The sequence below is a fragment of the Bos indicus genome, chromosome 14 (assembly GCF_029378745.1).
Source record: "Bos indicus isolate NIAB-ARS_2022 breed Sahiwal x Tharparkar chromosome 14, NIAB-ARS_B.indTharparkar_mat_pri_1.0, whole genome shotgun sequence".
Lineage (NCBI taxonomy): Eukaryota > Metazoa > Chordata > Mammalia > Artiodactyla > Bovidae > Bos > Bos indicus.
Genome location: NC_091773.1, coordinates 8,394,118 through 8,416,846, shown reverse-complemented (window position 1 = coordinate 8,416,846; position 22,729 = coordinate 8,394,118). Strand labels below are relative to the sequence as shown.

Below are 22,729 nucleotides of genomic sequence, written 5' to 3'. Positions count from 1 at the left end.
ATGCTTTATTATTTAAAGGGGCTCTTTTCTGCTTGACTTCTCCACTTGTCAAGGTGGGTGTGTAAGCATTTTTGGCAGCATGTTCTTCGTATGTTGGATATGATTTGATAAGAATGTGGCTGGTCTGTATTGAGTGGGTTTTTCCCAGGTGGTTCAGTGGTAGAGAATCCAGCCGATAATGCAGGAGACTCAGGAGACATGAGTTTGATCCCTGGGTTGGGAAGATCCCCTGGAGGAGAAAATGGCAACCCACTCTAGTATTCTTGCCTGGAGAATCCCATGGAGGGAGAAACCTGGTGGGCTACCATTCATAGGCTCATTAAGAGTTGGACATGACTGAGCACCCATGCACCCACAGTATGTGCTGAGTAATTGGTGGTAACACCACGCCCAGTTCCAAGAATCTGTGTGTTATCCTCTCTCATTCTCCTAACAGCCCCAGACTCTGGTCTCATTACTATAGATCATTATTCCTATCATTCTATACTACAATCTCAATTTAATGAGTGGGGATAGGAAGCTGATACTTGCCCACTCTCATACAGCCACTAAGTGACAGTCTCTGGATTTGTGCCTCAGATTGGCTGACTTTCATCTGCTGCCTCTTGTGATCACAGTTCCTGAATCCTTATTGCTATAGCAACATTACATTATACCTGCGAGGTCCGTTATTCATCTTCCTAATGGAGAAATTGAGTCTCAGAGAGAGAAAGGGTTAACCCAAGGACACTTCTGTCCTTAGAGACTGAGCTAAGATTAGAAGTGACCCTACTGAACTAACACCTTCCTTTCCTGTGTGCCCTGCTGGGATCTCTCTATGCACTCTCATAGAAATGAAATTTAGTCACTCAGTCATATCCAACTTTTTGTAACCCCACCAGGCTCCTCTGTTCATGAAATTCACCAGGCAAGAATACTGGAGTGGGTAGCCTTTCCCTTCTCTAGGGGATCTTCCCAACCCAGGGACTGAACCCAGGTCTCCTGCATGGCAGGCAGATTCTACACTGTTTGAGCCACAGGGAAGCCCACACTCTCATAGAGATCGTGCTTTATTGATGCTATTTTAGAAATGTACTCACCCATGGTAAACTCTGGCCACGCATATTCCAGGAATGTAACTTTCTCGACCGGTGCTAAGAGAGATGGCTTTCCACCAGCCCCCTTCACTAGAAGGATAAGAACAAATAGAAAAGAGTGACTGGGGAAGTGGTGAGTGATTTAATGACTGAACAGAATAACCAGATTTAATCCCAGGTGTGTTGGGATGTTCCTTTTTTAAGGTCTGTCCTTGGCCACATTAACTAGACTTTTCTTCCTACGAAAATTTAGTTTTTGAGTATATCCCCCCATTTTGATCTAAACAGAAAGTCTTCCCATGTGCTGGCAATAGCCACCTTTCAGGGATCAGCAGCTGATGTTTCTAGCTTATCTTCCATGGTTGGAGGCTTTTTAAAAAATAAATGTTTACTCTGCTGAATTAGACCCTGAGATGTAACCAAGTTTCACATGTCTACATCAGTGAGGATCTAAATAAAAGGGGCTCAGAGCCCCTATGTCTTCTACAGCCTTTTTCAAATCTAAAGGAGACAACAGGTCAGAAGGCAATACTTTTCTGTTTATCATCAGAAGTTGTTTTTTTTTTTCCCCCAGATTCCTGAGTCCTCTTCCTGAGTCTGCATTAATGTATAACCTCAACCTTGCCCTTGTTGGGGGGAGATGAGGCCAACATAAGAAAGAGAAGCTGGATCGTAAAGGGTCTCAAAAGCCAAGTTAAGAAATTTCAGTTTTATCCATTGGGCAACTGGGAGCCAGGGAAAGTTTTAGAGCACCAGCAGCAGTCAGGAGGATTAAGCCTGGAGGCCCGCTGTTTGGGCCAACGTTCTCAGCTCACAACAGGACCAGGGCCCATGGGGAACTGGACAACCATAGAGAAAATCTAACAACTCCCACCAGCGTCGAGTTCTTCGGGGGCATCATAGAAGTTTTGGAAAGCTCACTCACTCAGAAATCACGCGCAGTTTCTCCCCACGGCGAAATATTGGGGGGCTGATGTCAGGAGACGGGTAGTCGCTCAGCACAGCCAGAAAGTCACTGTCTAGTTCTGGGGAAACAAAACCAAGGTGGGGGCAGAGGTGAGACCTTCCTGGGGACTTCGCAGCAAAAGGCAGCTGATTGTTTTGAAATAGCAATTTTCAGTTGGTCCTCCTCTCTTCAGGAATGGTGAGTCAGGTGACCTACTCTCCTGCTCATTCTTGCCCTGACCTGGACATTTTCCTCTGGGAAATGGGGATGCGGAGGTCTTTGAGCTGAGGTCACAAGGTCTGACTCCAGGGTGTTCCCTGGTGTCTACTGATCCATATACTCCTGGGCAAGTCCTGGAATGCCTACTAGCCTCCATTTTCCCATCTTTAAAATGGGGCTAATAACTCCTCTTTCCAGGATTTTTGTGAGATAAGATGAAAGTATATAGCAAGACCTATGAATGATGAGATGCTGTGAAAACATCCTGTCTTATTACCATGGCTTCAGGTACCCTCCTTGGGGCTTGCGAGTTCCACATCTGCAACTTATTGAGGTGGGGTGTCAGGATTAGGCCCCATGAGTTCTGGGGACCCACCAGGACCAAGAGGTTATTAACTCTGAAACTCAACAAATCCCTTCTTCCCCATAGAATGTCAGGTGCCAAGTCAGAAATCGACTTAACAGGGACCTTTGCTGGTGGGGAGGTAGGAAAAAAATGAAGTACTCATCATACATATGTTGAAAGTAATTCTGGTGCAGTTTTGAAAAGGAAAGCATGCTCTTTGGTTCATTCTGGCTGAGGTTAGTACGGCTTACTGTAGACTAAAGAGAGACTGACCGCATGTGTGTTTGCTTTTTGTCACTAAGCAAAACCTTGTTTCACAGCCTTAGTGATTTGCCATAATTCAGGTGTCTTAGCTATAGGGTAATATCAGGGTACATTTTTGGGGAAAAAGCATATCCTACAGACTGGAAGACTCTGATGCTGGGAAAGATTGAGGGCAGGAGGAGAAGCAGGCAGCAGAGGATGGGATGGTTGCATGGCATCCCCGACCCAGTGGACATGAGTTTGAGCAAACTCTGGGAGACAGTAAAGGACAGGGAAGCCTGGCGTGCTGCAGTCCATGGGGTCACAAAGAGTCAGACATGATTCAGTGACTGAACAATAACAACAGCAAATTGGCAAAGACAGTTATTGTTTGCTGTGATGTCGCATTTATTAGTCTGCTTGCTGGCTGGGCATCTGAACTCAAAAGTCTAGGTAACATGCTATTTATTCATTCATTCATTCACCAATTATTTATTGAGCCACTACTGTGGGCCAAGCATAGTGAACAAAGCAAGCCAAGTCTCCCTGCTGACATGGAGCTCATATTCTAGAGAATACAACAGTCATGGAAGGAGGGGTCATTCCCTGCCTCGTTCACCCCAGGCAGGCTTGGGGGCCACCTTCTAGGATCTAGAGGTCCTCATGCTGGAACCTCTAGCCCCTGTCCCTTACAGCCCATCTGTCCTGTAGTCTCCAACTCACATAGTCCCCATCAGACTAAGTTGAAAGAGAGCTTAAGTACAAGGATGAGTAAGAATAAATGAGAAATGAGTGATGGCCGTGGAATAGTGTCCTCAGATGGACTGTTCACTTGGGGAAGCTGAGTCATACACAACACACCCTGTAAGAGCAAGCATCCCTGTGTGTGAGATGGAAACCAAAAGTGACTCATGGTGGCCGTGGTCACTGGAGTGGGGGAGGGCTCATGAGAAGGCTGACCTGTGAGGTCTCTGACCCTCCCTGCACCTGTGGGGAGTCCTCTGTCACACTCTGCTTTGCTGAATCAAGAAAGAGCTCTTCCCTTGTGCAGCCCAGACCCGGTTCAGTAATTCGGGGCAGTGCTACAGTTGGACTTCATGCCCAAAGTCCCGAGTTCTAACAAGGGGTAGAGCCAGACTCGGTGGGCCATGAAACCCCTGCAGATCTGGAGATCCTCTTTAAGAAAAAGGGCACGAAATTGCAGGTAGAATGTTAGGTAGGGGGCTGAGGAAGGCATCGTGCCAGGAAGCCAGGCCCGGTGCATAAGGTTTGTCCAGATGCTGGTAAATCGTCCTGGTTTTGAGGCTGATTCGCAGCTCTGAGTGTGGTCACATTTTCCCCTCCAGGATGTGGGTTACTCTGGAAAATGAGGGGTTGGAAAATGCCTTCATGACGGAAATCTGTTCCTCTTAGATTGACAGCCGCCAACTATGGAAGGACCACTTAGTAATAGGGTCTCCACTGCCTGCGATGCTCTGAGATGGGCTGTTGTGTTTTTCCCAGCTGGCCAGATTACCCATCCGCAGAGCCAGTCAACAGGCTGTTCCCTCCACCTGGACCACACTCTGCTCTCCCCTCTCTCACCCCCCCCACCTCTGTCGACGCAGAGGTCACCTGCTGCTCAGGAGCCCAGGCTTCCCGGGGTCCTGCTTCTCCGGCTCTGGGCTTTGCCTTTGAGGCAGTGAGCTGGGGCTCTATGTGTTGTATGTGTGACCATCAGGGAACGGCCATGAACTCCAGGAGGAGCAGTCTTGTGGACCCAGCCTGGGATCCTCAAGGCAGGCTTATCAAACGAACACGTGAGGAGGTCCTGATGCTACGAGGCCTTGAAAACTGCCATCGTGCTGAGCTTTTTAAAGCGTCCTAGAGAAGGGAGCCTGATTTGTGGCAAGCAGGATGGTCGGGGGTGGGGGTGGGGTGCCGCAACCAGACCGTTTTGAAAAACAAGCGTGAAAATGAGATGCGCAGCTTTGCTATCTGTGACAGCAATGGAACCTGGAAACAAGCTGTATGTCTACAAGAGGAGCCGGGGCTTTGATCTCTGATTCAAGATTAAGGCTGTGGAACAGAGCAACCGTCTTTTCTTAATGCTAAAAACAGAAACAAAAACAAAATCCCTTTACAAAAAAAATTGTTTCAAGGAGGGGAAAACAGGCTTCAGGGGCTGGAGGGTTTCAATTTCACAATAACAGAGTTGAGTGTCCTGTGGAATTTCCGTAGTAATGATGTTTTTCGATAGCTATGACACTTAAACATCACTGAGAAACTTTGAGTTCGAGCTCTGGCTTCAAGGTTATGGCCCTTGCTTGGTCTTTTGCGAGGGGTTTTAGGTCCACCCCATCACCTTATTTTTCCCCAGCGCTGGAAAAACAGAAGGCAAAGTCAGAGGGAGATAGAGTTTGGTTTGTACTTTTGTGGGAAGGGCAGCCGTTTTAAGTAAGGTCTGGGGCTAGAATCACACCTAAGTCTCCATGAACTTTGGTCCCTATGGTGAAATTAATGCAAAATAGGAAACTTAAGTTTGCTCATAAAGCTCAAACACAGGATTATGGACTTCTGTAGTCCCTAGCTTTGTGGAGAGCAGAGAGTTTGAATTAAGTCAGATAAATGAAGGATACAGGGAAGAGTTGCTCAGAGGAAGCAGACAGGATTATTGCAGACTCAAGATAAGGAACCGAATTAAGTGATGAGATGCATGCTGGGCAGACAAAGGAGAAATCCAGGGAGAGCTTTCAGAAGAGAGGACTGGCTTTGAAATCAATCAGACCGGGCTTAAATTCCACCTCCTCTGCATAATTGCTCTGTGAGTTGGGGAGAGATTTATTTTTAACTCATCTGAGCTTGATTTCTTCATGTATTAAAATGGGAACTACTACACTGGAACTCTCGGATCGGGTTAGGATTCATGAGGAAGTATATGAAAAGAGCCTGCCTCAGTCAGTGGTAGCTGGTATCGTGTTTATGGCAGGGGCTGAGGTTATCATTCTGTTGTGATCCCAGGCCACTCTCAGCTAGTAGTGTTCTGAATTTTGCAAAACCTCAAGTCCCGTAAATTTAAAAATATTCTTATCTTCTAAAAATAAACGCCATTTGGTGAGAACAGAAGATGCAGTTCAAGAGACCAAATATTTGCTGATAGCTGAACGCAAAAATGAGTCAGATTAAACACACTGTACAAAACTGTAAAATAGGAAATGAATCCAAAAGTGGAAGGAGACCGAGGCAGAACTTACTAGACACAAATATTACTTGGTCACAAGAGGACAGGCCCTTTTTTTGCATTATTATTCCTTAGAGTAGCATTATCATTCATTTTTTTGTTTGGTTTTCAATTGTATAAACAAGTACAATTTATGGATGTGTAGGTTTAGTAAACCCTAACCACAAGGCTAAATTTACAATATTAATAGTCTTGGAGACATAACTAGTTACTATAAAGAGTATCTGTGCTTTTTTGCATTTCAATACAAACTAATTTTTTACTATATGAATTTCAGTGGCCTTAGCCATTGAGAGCAATCCATGTTAATTAGCTGCATAGGAAAATTACAGTCCAAGTGCAAAAAAAGTTTTAGTTTATTTGGCTGCATTTGGTCTTGGTTGCAGTATGAAGAATCTTTTAATTGTGGCATGTGGGGTCGGCTGCATTTGGTCTTGGTTGCAGTATGAAGAATCTTTTAATTGTGGCATGTGGGGTCAGTCTAGTTCACTGACCAGGGATCAAACCCAGGGCCCTGCATTGAGATCCCTGAGTCTTTGCCACCGGACCACCAGGTAAGGCCTGTCACTTCTTTTAAAGTGCAGAAAGCCTTTAGTAGATCCCATGTATAACTATCTTGCAAAAGCAGGCATTCTTTACTTTCTTGGCTCCAATACAACACGATAAATATATGGAACATATATTCTTATTTGGGCTTCCCTGATAGCTCAGTTGGTAAAGAATCCGCCTGCAATGCGGGACACCCACCCCAGTTCGATTCCTGGGTCGGGAAGATCCCCTGGAGAAGGGATAGGCTACCCACTCCACTATTCTTGGGCTTCCCTGGTGGCTCAGCTGATAAAGAATCTGCCTGCAATGCAGAAGACCTGGGTTCAATCCCTGGGTTGGGAAGATTCCCCTGGAGAAAGGAAAGGCTACCCACTGCAATATTCTGGCCTGGAGAATCACATGGACTGTATAGTCCATGGGGTCGCAAGGCATCGGACACGTCTGAGCGACTTTCACTTTCATCTTCTGATTTAAAAGGTGAAGAAAACAAGGCTGGAGGAGTTTCAGAAACATGTTCAAGGGAGAGCATGGGGGTTGCCAGGCTCATGGTGAGGTCACGAAGCTGCTTTGCTCCTTTTGGGACTTAGTTACCAAGTTCTGCCCAGTTGACCTTTGACTCATGACGAACTGGGACAAAAGCTGATTTAACTGTGGCTTCAGAATTGACACAAAGCTACTCAGTGCAGATGGCGGGACAGGAGTTAACCAACTTAGTGAGCTCAGCTTCTTGTTTTGCATTCCCTTGAGTCATGTTCAAACTCATGGCCTTCGGAGGAGTCAATGAAGGTCTTACTTTTAGTTGTCTTTCACAGGAAATACCCCTGGCCCCAACACACACCTAAATAACGAGACAGGCTGGGCAGAGTGGCCTGATAGCAGGTATGCCGAGTTCTCTTGGTCATCACGGGATACTTGTGCCTGTGGATCCTTTGTAACGGGCTGGAAAGTGGGACCCGATGGCTCAGAGAGGTTTTGACTTCTCTGTGAATTAGATGGGCAAGTGTGGGACTGAGCAGACTCTGAGGCTCTCGGATGGGACATCAAGGTGGAGAGTCTTGCCAAAAAAACACAACCAGCAAGTTGAGGGCCTAGTTTCAGAACCAGGTAACCTAACAGCAGCGGTCACAGACTCTTGACTGCCCGCTCTCCTGGTCACAGCTGAGCACCACCTACGCTGCGTGCTTGCTGAGTCACTGCACTCGTGTCCAAGTCTGGGGACCCCATGGACTGCAGCCCGCCAGGCTCCTCTGTCCATGGGGATTCTCCAGGCAACAGTACTGGAGTGGGTTGCCATGCCCTCCTCCAGGGGATCTTCCCAACCCAGAGACTGAACCTGGGTCTCCTGCATTGCAGGCAGACCCTTTACCATCTGAGCCACCAGGGAACTCCTTGTATGCTGGAACACTAACCCTCTGAGCCTAGTGTTTTTTTTTTTTTTTTTTAATGTTAATTTACTTAAAAAAATCTTTAATCCCATTCTAAGCAATGTGAAGTCAGGATTGATGGGTTGGTCATAATTTACATGGTATCCATGAAATGTACAAATAATACACGTTCAGTGTAAAAGTTGAATGATGTTCGTCCTAAAGCCATCGTATCTACCGGCAGTGGAGTCAGTGAGACCGGGTGGGAAATGTGCCTCTAGTCAGAGATCTGGCATGCGTTTCTGTCTGTCTTTCACAAGGCCACTTGAGTGTCTGTGTCATTTGATCTGGTGACCACACTGTCCCTCATCCTAGGGAACACCTGTCCTTTTAGTAAGTCCATCCCCTCCAGGCATATAATGTCAGGGTGGTGGGGGAACTCTAGACTCAGGCCACTGGCTTCCCAAATCCCAGCCGTATGGCCTAGGGCAAGCAACTGAACCATCTCATCCCTCAGTTTCCTCAGCTGCCAAGTGGAGATGCTAATAGGGATGAACCTTAGCTCTAGGTGAGAATCCAGAGTTGATGTGTCTAAAGCATGTGGCCTCATGACTGATGCATATAAGCACCAAGTAACTTGAATTTCCCCTTTTTACAAACAAGGACAGAGAGACACGAGGGAGACAGGCTGGCTTCTCCTCTCTTGCTCCTTGCATGCTGGTGCAGCATCAGGTCTGTGGTCTGCAAGCTTTAGGCAGCTTAAGAGGCACCAGGAGGTTTGCAGGAAATCAGGCATGCTGTCCCCTCTCACCATCCCTGGATTCTGATGAGCAGGTCTAGAGTGGGGCCCCAAAATGTGAATTTTTAAAGTTATTTATTTGGCTGTGTCTGGTTTTCGCTGTGACATGTGAACGGTTAGTTGGGACACGTGGGAACTAGTGCCCTGACCAGGGATTGAACCTGGGTCCCCTACACTGGGAGGATGGAGTCTTAGCTACTGGACCACCAGGAAAGCCCGGAATCTGCATTTGTGATGGTTACCCAGAGGATCGAGGCAGGTGGTCTGAGCACCACTCACTGAGAAGTAGTCCCCTGCCTCTGAGACCGCCTGCCCCTTCTTCCTCCCCAGAGCCCCACCCGCCCCTCTTTCCACCCACCTGGGCAGCACTCCTGATGCTATGTAAATGCACAGTTTAGCATTCTTTCCACCTTGCAGAGACTGTCTGGGTTTGTGTTACCACCTCTGCCAGTGAGATCTCACTTTAGGTCAGGGCAGTAAGAAAGTTAGAAACAGGGAGGGGAAAAAGATCACAGCAAGGTAACTGAATTCTCTTGTTAGGGTGGAAATATGCCATTTCCTAGCTCTCTGGGAATTCCCTGGGTCTTACTTAACTTTGTTCCACCTGCCTCTGGCCCCAAACTGAAGTCTGAACCATGCATAGAATTTGCAGAGAAAATGAGCTGGTTGGGATGCTTTGGGAACAAGTCACGGAATCCCCACTTTAAAACTTTTTCCTGGGCGGGGGGTAGGGCAGGGGGGAATGCCGTTTAGACACAGCCTAGTCCCTTGGACTGCAAGGAGATCCAACCAGTCCATCCTAAAGGAGATCAGTCCTGGGTGTTCACTGGAAGGACTGATGCTAAAGCTGAAACTCCAATACTTTGGCTACCTCATGCAAAGAGCTGACTCATTGGAAAAGACCCTGATGCTGGGAGGGATTGGGGGCAGGAGGAGAAGGGGACAACAGAGGATGAGATGGCTGGATGGCATCACTGACTCGATGAACATGAGTTTGGGTAAACTCTGGGAGTTGGTGATGGACAGGGAGGCCTGGAGTGCTGCGATTCATGGGGTCACAAAGAGTTGGACATAACTAAGCGACTGAACTGAACTGAGTGCCATCAGATAACCTTAAATAGAGTTTTATAAAGGAGTGCTTCCACCCACACGTATCAGGTAGCTGCTTTGTGCTCTCATCGCTGTTGGGGAAGAATTACTCTGATCTCCATTGACAGCCTGCCCGTGGGAGGCTGAGTGACTTCCCTGTGGTCAGGCAGCCCCCGCAGGACAATACCAGAAGCCCAACAAGGTCATCTGCCTCTGAGACCTGTCCTATTTCTAGCAAGCCCTGCTGTCTCTCTGGGTTTTATGATATTTGTCTCTGGGAACTAATCAGGAATAGTCTGGCAAGCTTAGTTGAGGAGAAAACAGATGGGCAAATCCATATTCCCAGGCATTCACATTCCTGCTCAGAACACCTGTTTGTCTAGAAGTCCACATTGTTGACCTCTTGCTCATCCATATATGGAGCCTGGGGCTGTGGGGCTTTTGAAGTCAGTGGAAGCACTGTCAGTTGGCCTAAAGAATCTTCTCCCGGGAGACCTCCTGGGTCCTTGAGACCAATAAAATGAGTAAGCAGGAGTGTTGGCTGAAAAGTGCTTGTTCCATGCAAACCCACCTTCTTTACATCATTTGAATCGAGACTTATTCACTTAGCATCGACCGTACCACCTCATCCCTTATTCAAGTAGGTGTTAGAGGAAAGAGGAAATCAAGTTAGGACTGATCACAAAGGAAACTTTTCAGGGGTGGGGGATGGAAAAGCCACTGGCTGCCAGCACTTGATGTGGTTGCCTGGATAGCAAACCGGGTACCACCTGGGGAATTCTCGGAACCAGGGGGCAGAGGGTCGGGGAGACCCCTGGCCCGCTTCTCTAGAGGCACCCTCCCACCCACACAGTGGAAAAAGAGAAACTTATTTCATGACGATTTGCATTGAGAAAATAAAGGCAAATGGGCGAGTCCTTGGAGGCCTGTGTTTTCATGGAGTTCGCTCAAGCATGCCGCCCCCGCCGCCCCCGCCACCCCCGTGGGAGAAGCGACCTCACAAGATGGGCTCCTGGGTGGTGCCTCCCACAGGCAGCCGGGGCCCCAGGCCTGGCAGCCTCGCTTTTCTAGAAGTGGCCACGGTCAGAGCAGGAGACTGATGTGAGCTGGTTGGGAGAAGGTGGGAGAGGAGCTCAGGCGCAGCCATTCTGCACAACTGCACACAGCTCAGAACTTTGCCCGGGGTGCACATGCTCCCGCCCCTAATCACGTGGCTCCGCCTCCTCTGTCTGGGGGACCGTCTCAGTGTCTTCCCACCTAGGTCTGGGGAGGGGTGTTGCGGAGCTGGACAGGAGCGTCACTAGAATTGCCCTGCATCTGATTTGAACAAGGATGGAACAGGAGGGTCTCTGTGCAGTCACCTGGGGGCATCTGAGGAGTCATGGGACCGTGGATACAGAGTATCTCCATTTGGGAAGAAATGAGAAGGTGGCTCTTTTTTCAAGGGGTTGCAGACGTCATGGAGTAAGCGGCAGGTGGGGACACAGGGCTTGGTCTGGCTTTGTCCCTGCTCGTCTGGAGCTGTGCTTAGCAGACATTGTACTGGGCATCTGTGCATGTGAACTTGGCCCAGTTCAGTGCTGCAAGGGACATGGGGACACCTGGTGGGGTCACCCCTGTCAGGAGAGGGGGATCGGACTCTGGTTTGCTGTGATAAAAGGTGGGAGGTCCAAGTGTCCCAAAGCTCACGAGACTCACCCTGGAGACGCTGATGGGTCACCCAACCTGACCATCCCCTTTCTGACTCCCTAAAGGACCCATAGGCACATCTTCACTGTTCTTACAGGAAATAAAGGTGGAGTGTTAGCGGCCACCACACCTCTAAACCATGGGTTTGCTCTCAGCCTCCGTCTCTGCTTGCCAGTGTCCCCTCCCAGCTCTTGGGCCATCCTTGAATGACCGTGGCTTTGAGAATCTGGCTCAGCCTTGCATATCTGGAGAAAGCTGGTTCCTGTCATCCTCGATTAACCCGCCACACTATGCCCTCCTTCTAGAATACCTGGTCCCTGCCGTCCTACAGATGCTCACAAAGATTCCTTTATTTTCAGGAAGATTTCCTAGGACTGGTGGCTAGCATCATCAAGTTACACTGAAAACGTTCTGGTAGAGCTTTTGTAGCATTATATATCCATGCGAACATTATATACCCATGATAATATCATATACTCAGGATAATATTAATATAACCATCATAATATTATATCAGGGTTGGCAAGGAATGGTAAGAAAAAACCTAGACTTCAGAACTGGACCAGCTCAGGTTGGAAATCTGACTCTACTAATAGCTAATATACACATTGCATTTGCTCTGTGGGCCTCAGTTTCCCTACCTATAAATGAAATAAAAGGATCAAACCAGCTGCTTTGAAATTCCATCGTAAAATGCCAGCAGCTTAGCATCCTGGCAGGGCACCATTGTTGATCATTTTTAGCATTTAATCATGAGCATGTTAACACAGGCAAAGCAAGAGAGATGGTATAAGGAAGCCCTATGTACCCATTGCCCTGTTTGAATAGCTGTCAGCACCCCCATCACCGCATCTTCACCGAAGAAGCCAGACTTACCCTCTGAGCTGGGCAGAGGCCTCTCGGGGGGCGCCGGGGTAGATCTCATGCTGTTTCCCATTTTTCTTTCTCCCCGGGCTGTCGAAGCCGCTCGAAGCCAACGGCACAGGGGATCCACACGGGGAGTCAGCCACGCGCTGAGCCCTCTGGGTGGAGAATGACCCAGTTTAGAGTACATCCTGCATCATATTTTCAGGCCGCTCGCTTCTTGAAAGGCGGGTGTTTTTATGTGAAGATCAGATTCGTGAATGTTGGTTACATTTGCGCAGCTCTACTTCTTTTATCAAGGGAATGACAGAGAAAAACCACAGAGAGGGAAGTTGCTAGCAAGTGTTGTTGGTGGAGAAAGTTTCCATTCCTCGCAGGGCTGACAGCCAGCAGCCGGCAGTGTTCGTGTGAGGGGTTGAGTGCCTCTCAGACTCCCCACCCCAGGGTCTCCTGAGCCCCGACCCTCAATACCCAGGGTCCCGGCCTCTGGAGCTCTTACCCTGCAGGAGTTATGTGGCTCTGCAACCTGAAGGGAATGAGAAATGGGTACTTTCTCTTTCCACTTTGTCTGTTCTGTTGGAGTTTCTCAACATGCTCTAAACAACGGGGACAAGTGAAAACCCCTAACAGGGCTGTTTGTTGTCTGCCTGCTTCCTGTGTTGCTACAGCACTTCGGCACCTGCTGTCGCCTTTGATTATCGCAGCATCCTTGCATCCCTTACCCCATTTTGCAGAAAGGAAACTGAGTCTCAGAGAGGGGAAGGATTTTGTCCAAGGTCACACAGCATGGAATGGGGAAGTTGGAATTTGAACAGAGAATGCTAAGTCTCTGGTTTAATTGTTCCATACTGTTCAAATGCTAAGTCTCTGGAACATCATTCCATAATGTTCAAATTCTGGCTCTGCGCATGCAAGCTGGATGCCCTTGGGGAAGTTCTTGACATTTCCCTGCCTGTTTTAGCGAATAATAATAAAACAACATTGGGTTGTGGCTGCAACATTAATAGATAAAGCCTGTGAAACACTTAGAACACAACCTGGCAGAAAATTAATAGGCGTAAAATTGCCAGTTATTGCCATTTACAGTATATTTTCTGAAAGCCCATGGTGAGGGAAGCTCTAATTCTGGGTCTTCATACAAGTACTTTAGAAAGGGGCTTAAATGATTCCATCATAGAAGTGTCCTCTCAGGCTGCTTGAAGCAGAGGAAGTCCACACCTATAGACAGAGGTATTCCTGTCCCTGGGGACAAAGAAAACTGATGAGACAGAATCCCCCAGCCAGTGTCCAGCCCACCTGGAAACTTGCGTTCTACCCCATTCTTCGTCTCCAGTTTAAGATCAAGGCGTTAGGAGTTTGAAAGGGCCCCAGAGTCGGCCAATCCAAGCCTTGCATCCTTCCTCTATGCATTTCAGGTTCAGATACTGGGCAGATCAATGCTCCCAGAGCAAGGCCTTTCAGAGACTGAGGGGTGTGTGCACCACTTCCTAACGGGTCAGGGGAAGGCAAGGAAGGGGGGTCTACGTGGTATATTGCAAAACAAGGAAAACCAGAAAGTGTGTCCTTTGAAAGTTAATCTATTTTAACTAGTTACATGAAGTTTATCACTTATAACTCAGACTGAGAGATTGTAGTATCATCGAGTTCTTCCCAAGATAATCACAAGACTTGCCCAGACTCTAAACTTATAATGCACCGCAGACTGTGTGGCTGGATGGGCCACGTGCTCCAATGAGAAGGCCCGAATTCTGATCCTGTTGGCCTTTGTGACTGGAAGCAATGAGGGTAGTTTAAGGGCGAGGCCACTCTGATGCAAGATCAAGGCCCTTTTTCCTCCTCCATCTCGCCTCCCCCCTCCCCAAATACAGCCAAGGGGGCGCTCTGTCCCTGGCAGGCCCTTCCTGCAGGCCAGCGGGTTTCAACAGCATCACCCTGGCTCTGGGGGGAACAGGGATGAATTTTCTTTGTCTCGGGTGTGGTGTAGGCACTCCTGGAAATGTGCTCAAAGAAAGTGCTGGGGAAACCATGCTAGCGGAAGGACCCGCAGCCTCACTCTGAAGTTAAGTGTCTCCTGTGTGGGGCCTTGAGCCAGCGCCCAGAGGACGGGGGGCCTTGGGGTCCCACCCAGTGGACAGGAAGGCTTCCGCCTCTGGGGCCCCACCTGAGGTTTGTTCAGGGAAGGGGGAAGTAAGCAGACTGGCTCTGGGGAGCCGGCACCCTGCATGGGATGCACAGACGTCCTGAGAGGCCCTACTGCCTTTGTCCTGCTCCCAGTGACTTCCTGGAGCCCACAGTCACCCCAGCCCCTCAGCCGCTCCGTCTGTGGTCACCAGGGCTTCTAGTGGAGCTCTCAGGATACATGGGGAGTGGCCCTGCAGGCCTCCCCATGGAGATATCACTCAAGTGTGTGCCCACCTTGCCCCCTCGCACTCCCAAGGGTGCCCACAGCGCTGCCACTGACTGGGGACAATGCCCCTCTCTGCCTGCAGCCTGATGCTTGGTCTGCAGGATCAGCTAGATCCCAGGGCTTGGGCCTTTCACCCCTCCCCCGAGCACCCAGTAGGCAGGTGAGCTCTCACCCCTGCAGACCCGGGCCCCTTCCCTGCAGCATGTCTTAGCCTCACTCCTGGTCCATCTTCTCCCCCAGCCACTTCCAAGCGATGACCTCCAGCCATCACGTCATACTCTCATCTCTACATCAGCAACTCCAGGAAAGTCATGCCGATAGACTTTGTTATCGATCAGAGGGGATTCTAACTTTGTTTCCTTCCAACAACTTTATCCTTCTTCTCAAGGATGTGTGTGCTCTTTGAAGGGATTCAGGAACTACAATGAAAGTGAAAGTGTTAGCCGCTCAGTCATGTCCAACTCTTTGTGACCCCAAGAACTGTAGCCCGCCAGGCTGCCCAGTTCATGGAATTCTCCAAGTAAGAATACTGGAGTGGGTAGCCATCCCCTTCTCCAGGGGATCTTCTCGACCCAGGGATTGAACCCAGCTCTCCTGCATTGCAGGCAGATTCTTTACCGTCTGAGACACCAGGGAAGCCCAGGAACTACAATGCAGGAAAACAAAAGATTTGAAACTTGGATTTACAGATGAAAAAACTGAGGTCCATCCAAGGAAAGAAACATACCCAAAGTCTTGAGATGAGATGGGGTGGATGCTAGAAGCCCGGGTTCTTGGTCTTCTCTCTGTTTCTGTCTGGCGGGTGGGCACACTCCGGGAGCAGGGGCTGGGCTGGACTGTAAGCTCCTTATCCCGCCTGTGCTAGTCAGAAAAGCCCATCAGTCCACCTGCTCCTTGGAGGTCTGCTGGCTGATTTCCTGTCATCTCCAGGGAGGAGTGAACTCATCTGAAGGAGGCTTTGATTTGAGAAGAGCGAAAGTGCCCCCAGAGACTGAGAGCTGGGGTTTCCCTAATGAAATGGCTGAGTGATCTGATTTAATCTGTGACAGTTTTATGCAGTGGCTGGAGGTGGGAGCGAGGCTTTGAAAGGCATAATTGCTTCTGGAAACAACAAGGAGAGGGCCAGAGAGAAATGAGTTAATTAACACTGGCTCCGAACAGGCTTGGTTTCTTCATCCCTTTTCTTTGTGGTGTCAGAGGATGGAAACCGACCTTCGCCTCTTCTTCTTCCCCCGTCTTTGGGCCAATGTTGCTTTTTGTTCTGCGAAGACTTGGGCCTCAGTTTACTCTTCTTAAAAATGAAATGAATGGAAAAGATGATCTCCAAAGAGAGAGCCACTGAACCTCTTTCAATTCCAGCAATTTCAGTGACCTTTTGAAAATGATTACTAATAGACCCATCATCGCTTTCTTAAGAAGTCCCGTTACACGGAATAAAATACAAGCCCGGTCTTTACACTTCTGAGGACATGGGCAGGGTGATTCGTGTGGGCGATAAGCAGATGCCACCACCTTTCATCTTCCCGGCATCCCGGAAGGCAGAATTTCTGCATTTACCTTCTCAGTGTGGAGGTCAGCTGGTTGGCTCCCCTGCCCACACGCCCGGGGCCAGAGCCCCGTGGAGCAGGGATGCCAGGGCCCGCCTACTGGCCCTGGCTGCAGAGCCCTTGCCCTTTCCCCAGGGCCATGCTGCAGACTCCACCAGGAGGAAGCTGGGTCCCCAAAGGACTCTGGTCAGCAAATGGCTGGCTGCCCTTTGAGCGGACCCCTGGTATGGAGGAGTCAAGGCGTGTGGGCCCTGCCTTCTCAGGCTGGTTTCTGTCTGACCAGATCAGGGAAGTTTCCATCTTGGGCTCTGTGTTACCGGGTGGACATAGCGCCTGCCACTCAGGGAGCAGCATCCCAGGACTGCTCTGTGCATCTCATCCACTCTGTGCTCCTAAAGGCCAAGCCTCACTCTGGGAAAGGAAGTAACCTGAACCCCTTCATAGTGTGACAAGGGGGCGGCAGCTCGAGGAGCCCCAACCCAGGGAAGGCAGGTCCAGAACAGTCGGGTAAGCGTGGCGACAGTTGGGAGGTGAGAACTCACTTGGGGGTGCAGCCCTCCCTTTGGAATCAGATACTTCTCCCACAGAGTGTGGCAGTGGCAAGTCCGTCCACGTGACCTGCTTCTAAGGTGTGAAGGCATGGTGGCACCAGTGGGGGCCCTCGTCACCCATCACCTCCGAATCCCAACAGCAGCGGTCACCACAGAATCACCAGCACCGCCCCAGGTGGTCAGCCCTTCCTCTGCCGGGCACCAGCATTTTACAGACGTCACACTCCCCCACCAGCTTCTCACAAGAGCCCAGCTTTTAGGTGACAGGAACTAAGCAATGTGTCCAAGGTTATATGAGTAGTAAGAAGGCAAGCCAGGCTTTACACCAGCTCTGCCTGACTCCCAAACCCATTCTCAAAACCACCGCGGAAGGCTGTCCTGCTTGCCTGCCCTCGGGTCTAGTCCAAGAACACAACCGAAAGTGATTTTGAAAGCGTGCCAAAGGAAGCTTTGAGGGCCATAAACGTTGGGGTGGACCTTTAGTCCAGGGGCACAGAGGTCCCCAGGGGTCTCTTGGATGTCAAGTTGCAGTGATTGGAAGCCCAGGGCTGGGGTTTTAACTGGGGGAGGAGGAAGGACAGGAGAGAAGTGCCAAGTGCCAGTTAAGGGCTGCTCAGGTTCAGCGGTCACGGCCACTATCAGGCAGCCTGGTGTGGTCAGGAGGGCAGGAGTGAATTGTATGGAAAGTTTTCCAGCCTTTCCAAGCATTGTTCTGAAGAAATATTAATGCTATGGGGAGAAAAAAGCCCAAAACAAAGCAAACAAACAGAAAACTAGCCATACTCATACTATGTCAATATTATGAAACTTCAACACGCGTGCTTAGCCGCCCAGCTGTATCCAGCTCTTTGTGACCCCCTGGACTATAGCCTGCCGGGTTCCCCTGTCTGTGGAATTCTCCAGGCAAAAATACTGAAGTGGGTAGCCATTCCCTTCTCCAGGGATCTTCCAGACCCAGGGGTCAAACTTGGATCTCCTGCATTGCAGGTGGATTCTTCACTGTCTGAGCCTACGGGGAAGCCCAAAATTTTAACATGCATTCGCATATATGTGAAAAACTGTTAAAGGAAATTATTGCCAAGGTGTTTTCAAGGGCTCTCTGAGGATTGATTTTATAGGTGAATTTCTTGACTACTTCTTTACACCTCTCTAAAATCTCCCAGTTTTTCTCCCACGTGCCTGAACTGCTTCTATAATCAGAAGTAGAACTAGGGAAGAAGGAGGGTGCCTTGAATAAAGGGTTTCCAACGCAGGCAAGCAGAAGTTCAGATTCCAGCTCCCTGACCTCCTGGCTGTGTGTCCTTTAGCAAGTTTGCTGCGCTCCTCTGAGCCTCCCTTTCCAAATGCAGAAATTTGAGATTCTAATCCGTGCCCTGAGGGGTTGTTTTGAGGATTAAATTAAGGTCATATCTGAAGCAGAGATAAGCGTGGTAAGATGGGATCACTACAGATTTACCCGCTGGATCCCTAGGGGTACTGGGTGGCCAGCTAGGTCACTGGGCAAACTTTGGCAGTCCTTCCCCTCCTTTAGGCCTCAGGTTCTCAAGTATGGTGGGGAAAGGGTTGGGCCAGACAATGGCTTATGGTCCTTTTGTCTCAATTACCCCCTACCCCACACCCTGAGTGGTACCCGGTACCCACCCAACAGCCCTGGGACTTGCTCGGGGCTGCCTGCGGTCTGCCACCCGCAGCAGGGGCCCTAAGAACTGGGCCAGGACCTTAGCATCGGTTGGCTCCCCTGCCAAAAATCTCTCAGGATTTCCGGGGGCACCCCACCACATCCTGACCTTGCTCGGCAGGTGTGCCGCCCTGTGACCCACATGGTTCCCAGCTCTCCTCGCCGGGCAGGTGCAGCCACAGGCCCGTCCTCCCTGACCCCAGGCCCGTCTTGTTCTCCTGCCCCTGTGCAGAGAAGAAGCCTGCGGTCCAGCCGGCTGGTTGAAACCTGTTCTGACAAAGTTTCCCCAGAAAGCTCAACATGTGAAATAGATAAAAGCAGGCTTATTGGGGGTTGGGGGCTCAGCACTCCCTGCCCCTTTACCTCTCCAGAGAGGACTTTCTGACCCTAGAATATCATAAAGCACCAACTGGAGGTGAGCAGTTCAGTGTCCTCAATTACAAAGAAAAGGCTCAGAGAGGGCAAGCCCTGTTCTCAAGGCCTCTCAGTAATTTTGGATAAGTGCTATGACCCGCCCACCCTCCCCAACCATCCAGCGCTCTTCACCACAGAGAGTCACTGACCATTTATCATCATTGACCCACATGTCCATGAGCCTATGTTCCTTTCACCCTTGGGTGTCCAGAAGAGGATCTCGTATACCCTCAGGATAACAGGGAGTCTCAGCTTTACCCTGAGACCAGGATACACACATCCTAGAAAACATTTTACAGTCATTTTAGGATGTCAGAGGGAGAATCCAGATTTGGGACCTCTTGGTGCTGGGGCGTATTTCAGTTTCATCTCTTAGAATGTCGCTAAACTTCTTTCCACTGCTTTTTGTTGATTTCTGTTTTAAAACTGAGCTTAGCCATAGCTTCCTTGCTGAATTTTCACAAGTAAGGATTAGAGAGTATGTGTTACAAGATTAGCACATTGCTGGGTGTGTGCGTGTGTTGAGGCGGGGAGTGAGTGCTCTGTTGCTCATTTCTCTGCCAACAGTAAATGTGCTACAAGTGAGCACCTTGACCCCAGGCCTAGCGGGATCCTTAAAAAGTGGTGTCCAGCATGGAGAGGTGAACAATACAGTTATTCCTGGCATGGCTTTAACATCTCACTAAAAAAAATTTTTAATTTCCCCATTTCTTTTTTTTTTCCCCTAAATCAACTTTTCATACTCAGAGTGACCACTCCCCTCCTCCCCCCTGCCCCGCAATACACAGGGCTGGTGGGATATGGTACCTTCCAGTCTGTGAGTCTGTTGAACACCAAACAACACTTCCTGACAAAAACCACGTTACAAATGAAGTCAGACCAGGTCCTCGATACCCACATAACCTACAAGCTGACAATCACAGACCTTGGCAATGAGCAAACAGTCAGAAAGCCAATTATTTTGATGTTAGATCACAGAGATACGCAATTGCACAGAATGGGAAAGCAGTGAAGACGAAATGGGCTTTTCATTTCAAACGCCTGGGAAATGCAGGTCTCGTCAGAAGGTGGAGGTCGATGGTGACGCAGATGGATAGGCGAGAGGGCGTTTGGACGTCTGGGCCCGGGCGTGGTGAAGTTAGGGGTTCCTGTATTGCATAACTTTTCCCAGCAAGACTTGGGTTTGCTCTTTGTACAGATACGTGAACCACCAGCGAGGCTCATGAGCTTATCAAGGGAGACGGAAATTGTTCTTTTGTCTCTTAACGGCCTTTGCATGTGCTGAGCCGCACGTGAATCACTTGCAGATGCCTGGGGTGGGGACCCCCGAAGCTACACTTTCTCAGCTCAGGGTTTCATCCTTACATGCTCAGGGTCACCCGCCTTGCCCGCAAAGGGGATTCTGACACTCTCTTGTGTGGTGGTTTGATAGTGACTGTAAGTGCCTTGAAGTCAGAGGTCTGTGTTGACTCAGACCTGAAACACACTAGGTGTTCCAAAGGGAAAGAAAAGGAAGAGATGAAAACTGAGGAGACCCTGTGCCCGGGAGAGACACACCACGGCCATTATGCCTCTTGTAGGACTGAGGAAACCAAAGCCAGAGTGTTTGCATAACTTATCTGGGTTTATCAGCGAGCTGGTAAGAGAGGAGGCAGGGCTTGAACCCAGGTGTCTGGCTCCGGAGCCCGGCTCTTAAGTCCTCTGCTCTGAGTCATAAGGAAGTGGACAGAGGGTTACATGAAGCTAAATCAACCCCTTTTCATGACAAGATCGTGGCGCTGCTCTTGTACGCTAGGAGGTCAGTTGCATCATAGCTGTTAAGTAGATAGACCAGTTGGTATATTGCTAAAGTAGCATATCAGGAAGTGGTTCCTGACCTACCAGGCTCTTCCAAGTTCTATTCAGAGGATGTAATCTTTAAGCTGATTGTCCACGTGACTTGGAGGCTGTGGGAGTCCAGAAGAGTAGGGGGAGATGGCACATTTGTACTTTGAGAAGGAACGTGCCTGCCTCCAAGGGCTAAAGTGAGAATTAAAGGTAAAGACTTCACTGACAACAGGTTTCCCTCTGCCCTCTGTCCAGGGTTCTGGCCCCTTCATGCCTCACACCACAATTCCTCGTTATGGATTTGTGTCTTCAACAGCCCCAGTTTATAAACTCCCTGAGCACGCGATCCTTTCTTTAGTGTATTGCTCAATGAGAAATCACTACCTTGCAGGTGCCTGGCACGTAGTAAGGGCTCACTGCATTCAGTCGAGTGGCTAAAAGTGTCCCTACAGAGTACCCAGCACAGGGCAGGCAGGCAGGGCTGTGCCCTCAGGGGCAGCCCTGTCCTCTCAGGGTGGGCCTTCCCCCCAAGGACCATTGCAGGGACAATTCCCACTTTGGTCTGAAGCTCCTGAAGTCTCCCCACCTGCCCCCACCCCCACCCCGAGTCCCCCAGCCATGGTCCCAGTTGCCTGAAGGTGCCAAGGAGGGAAGCGTGACTTTGCGAGGCTGTATGGCAACAAAAGTGAGCAGCATGGAGGCCCCACGGTTTCTGTCTATAGCTCCAGTTACCGTAACGAAATGAACTGCCTCCCCCCCGTAGTGGTTCTCAGATGGGAGGAAGTGGTCGGGACCAGTGTACCTGTTTCCTTTGGAACTCTTGGGGAGGTGGGAGGGGAGGAAATCAGTCAGAGGATACGGCCTCAATGCGTTGCTCATTAGGGAAGGATGGATGGATGGATGAGTGGGTGGACAAACGGATGGATAAATGTACTAACAGGGCCCTCAGGTTGCTGACAAGAGCCAAAGGCTCTAGCTTGACATGCTGGAAAATTTTAATGAGAATTTTAAGCTCCAGCTTCTCAGAGCTGGGGGAATAAATTCTTGCTGAATGTCAGATGAAAAATTAAAACCCAGCAGCATCTATTAATGCAGGAAGCTGACTGGGGTTTACTGAGATGAATAATTTCTAAGTCTTTAAGGAAGACCCACTCCCCTTGGAAATACATTGCCAGCTCTTGAAACTAAGAGTGGAGGAATGTTTTTTTCTTTCTGTATTGGGAAGATGATTTCAGTGCAGTACGAACCTACCTATAGCTGTTTCACTTAAGTGAGATGGAGGACCACCAGGTAGAAATAAGTATTCAGAAAAATCGAGCAAGGAATCACAGGTCATCGGCTGTGCCATGTGACCCGTCATATTGAACACTGCCCGCTACTGTTTACTGCCGATGGAGACACAAGCAGCTTGGGTGCTTTAATTGTCTGGGTTAGGAGTGATAGTAGCTGCTGTTTAGTACTTAGCACGCACTACATATTGTATATAATTTAAACTTTCTACAAACACATAAGGAAGCTGGTCTTCTTTTTATTATACTAAGAGGAAAAAGCAAACACTCAGATAGGCAAAGCGACTTGCCCAGAGTCACACAGTGAGTTCACTGGCGACCAACCCAGAATGTAGGCCCAGGTGGAGCTGATTAAAAAAAAGGTTTTCCTGGTCTTACTTCCCAGATTCTAGATCTTTTTTAAGACACAAGAGTCTAAATAGCTTTCAGCCTATTCCATAGATTTTTTTCCCCCTGTTATTACCATTGTATATTTCAGAGCCTATTAAGCACTCTTTTTTTGAATATTTATTTACTTATTTGGCTGCACAGGGTCTTAGTTGCAGCATGTGGGATCTAGTTCCCTGACCGGGGATCGAACCCAGGCCCCCTGCATTGGGAACTCACAGTCTT

General features: G+C 49.2%; 2 protein-coding genes across 3 annotated transcripts in view; one reads left to right on the top strand and one right to left on the bottom strand.

Moving 5' to 3' along the window:
- Positions 1-22,729, top strand: part of TG (thyroglobulin) — a 235,968-nt gene that overhangs the window by 150,041 nt on the left and 63,198 nt on the right. The gene's annotated exons all lie outside the window — the stretch shown is intronic.
- SLA (Src like adaptor) overlaps positions 1-22,729 on the bottom strand; it is a 36,645-nt gene that overhangs the window by 12,420 nt on the left and 1,496 nt on the right. Inside the window, exons 2-4 of one of the 2 annotated variants that reach the window (XM_070802421.1) lie at positions 12,417-12,693; positions 2,002-2,101; positions 1,080-1,166 (exon numbers count right to left, since the gene is read on the bottom strand). In XM_070802421.1, the coding sequence (XP_070658522.1) occupies positions 1,080-1,166; positions 2,002-2,101; positions 12,417-12,594 (365 nt within the window). In that variant the 5' untranslated portion in view covers positions 12,595-12,693. The remainder of the gene's footprint in view (positions 1-1,079; positions 1,167-2,001; positions 2,102-12,416; positions 12,694-22,729) is intronic. The other variant, XM_019974009.2, reaches the window with a different exon arrangement.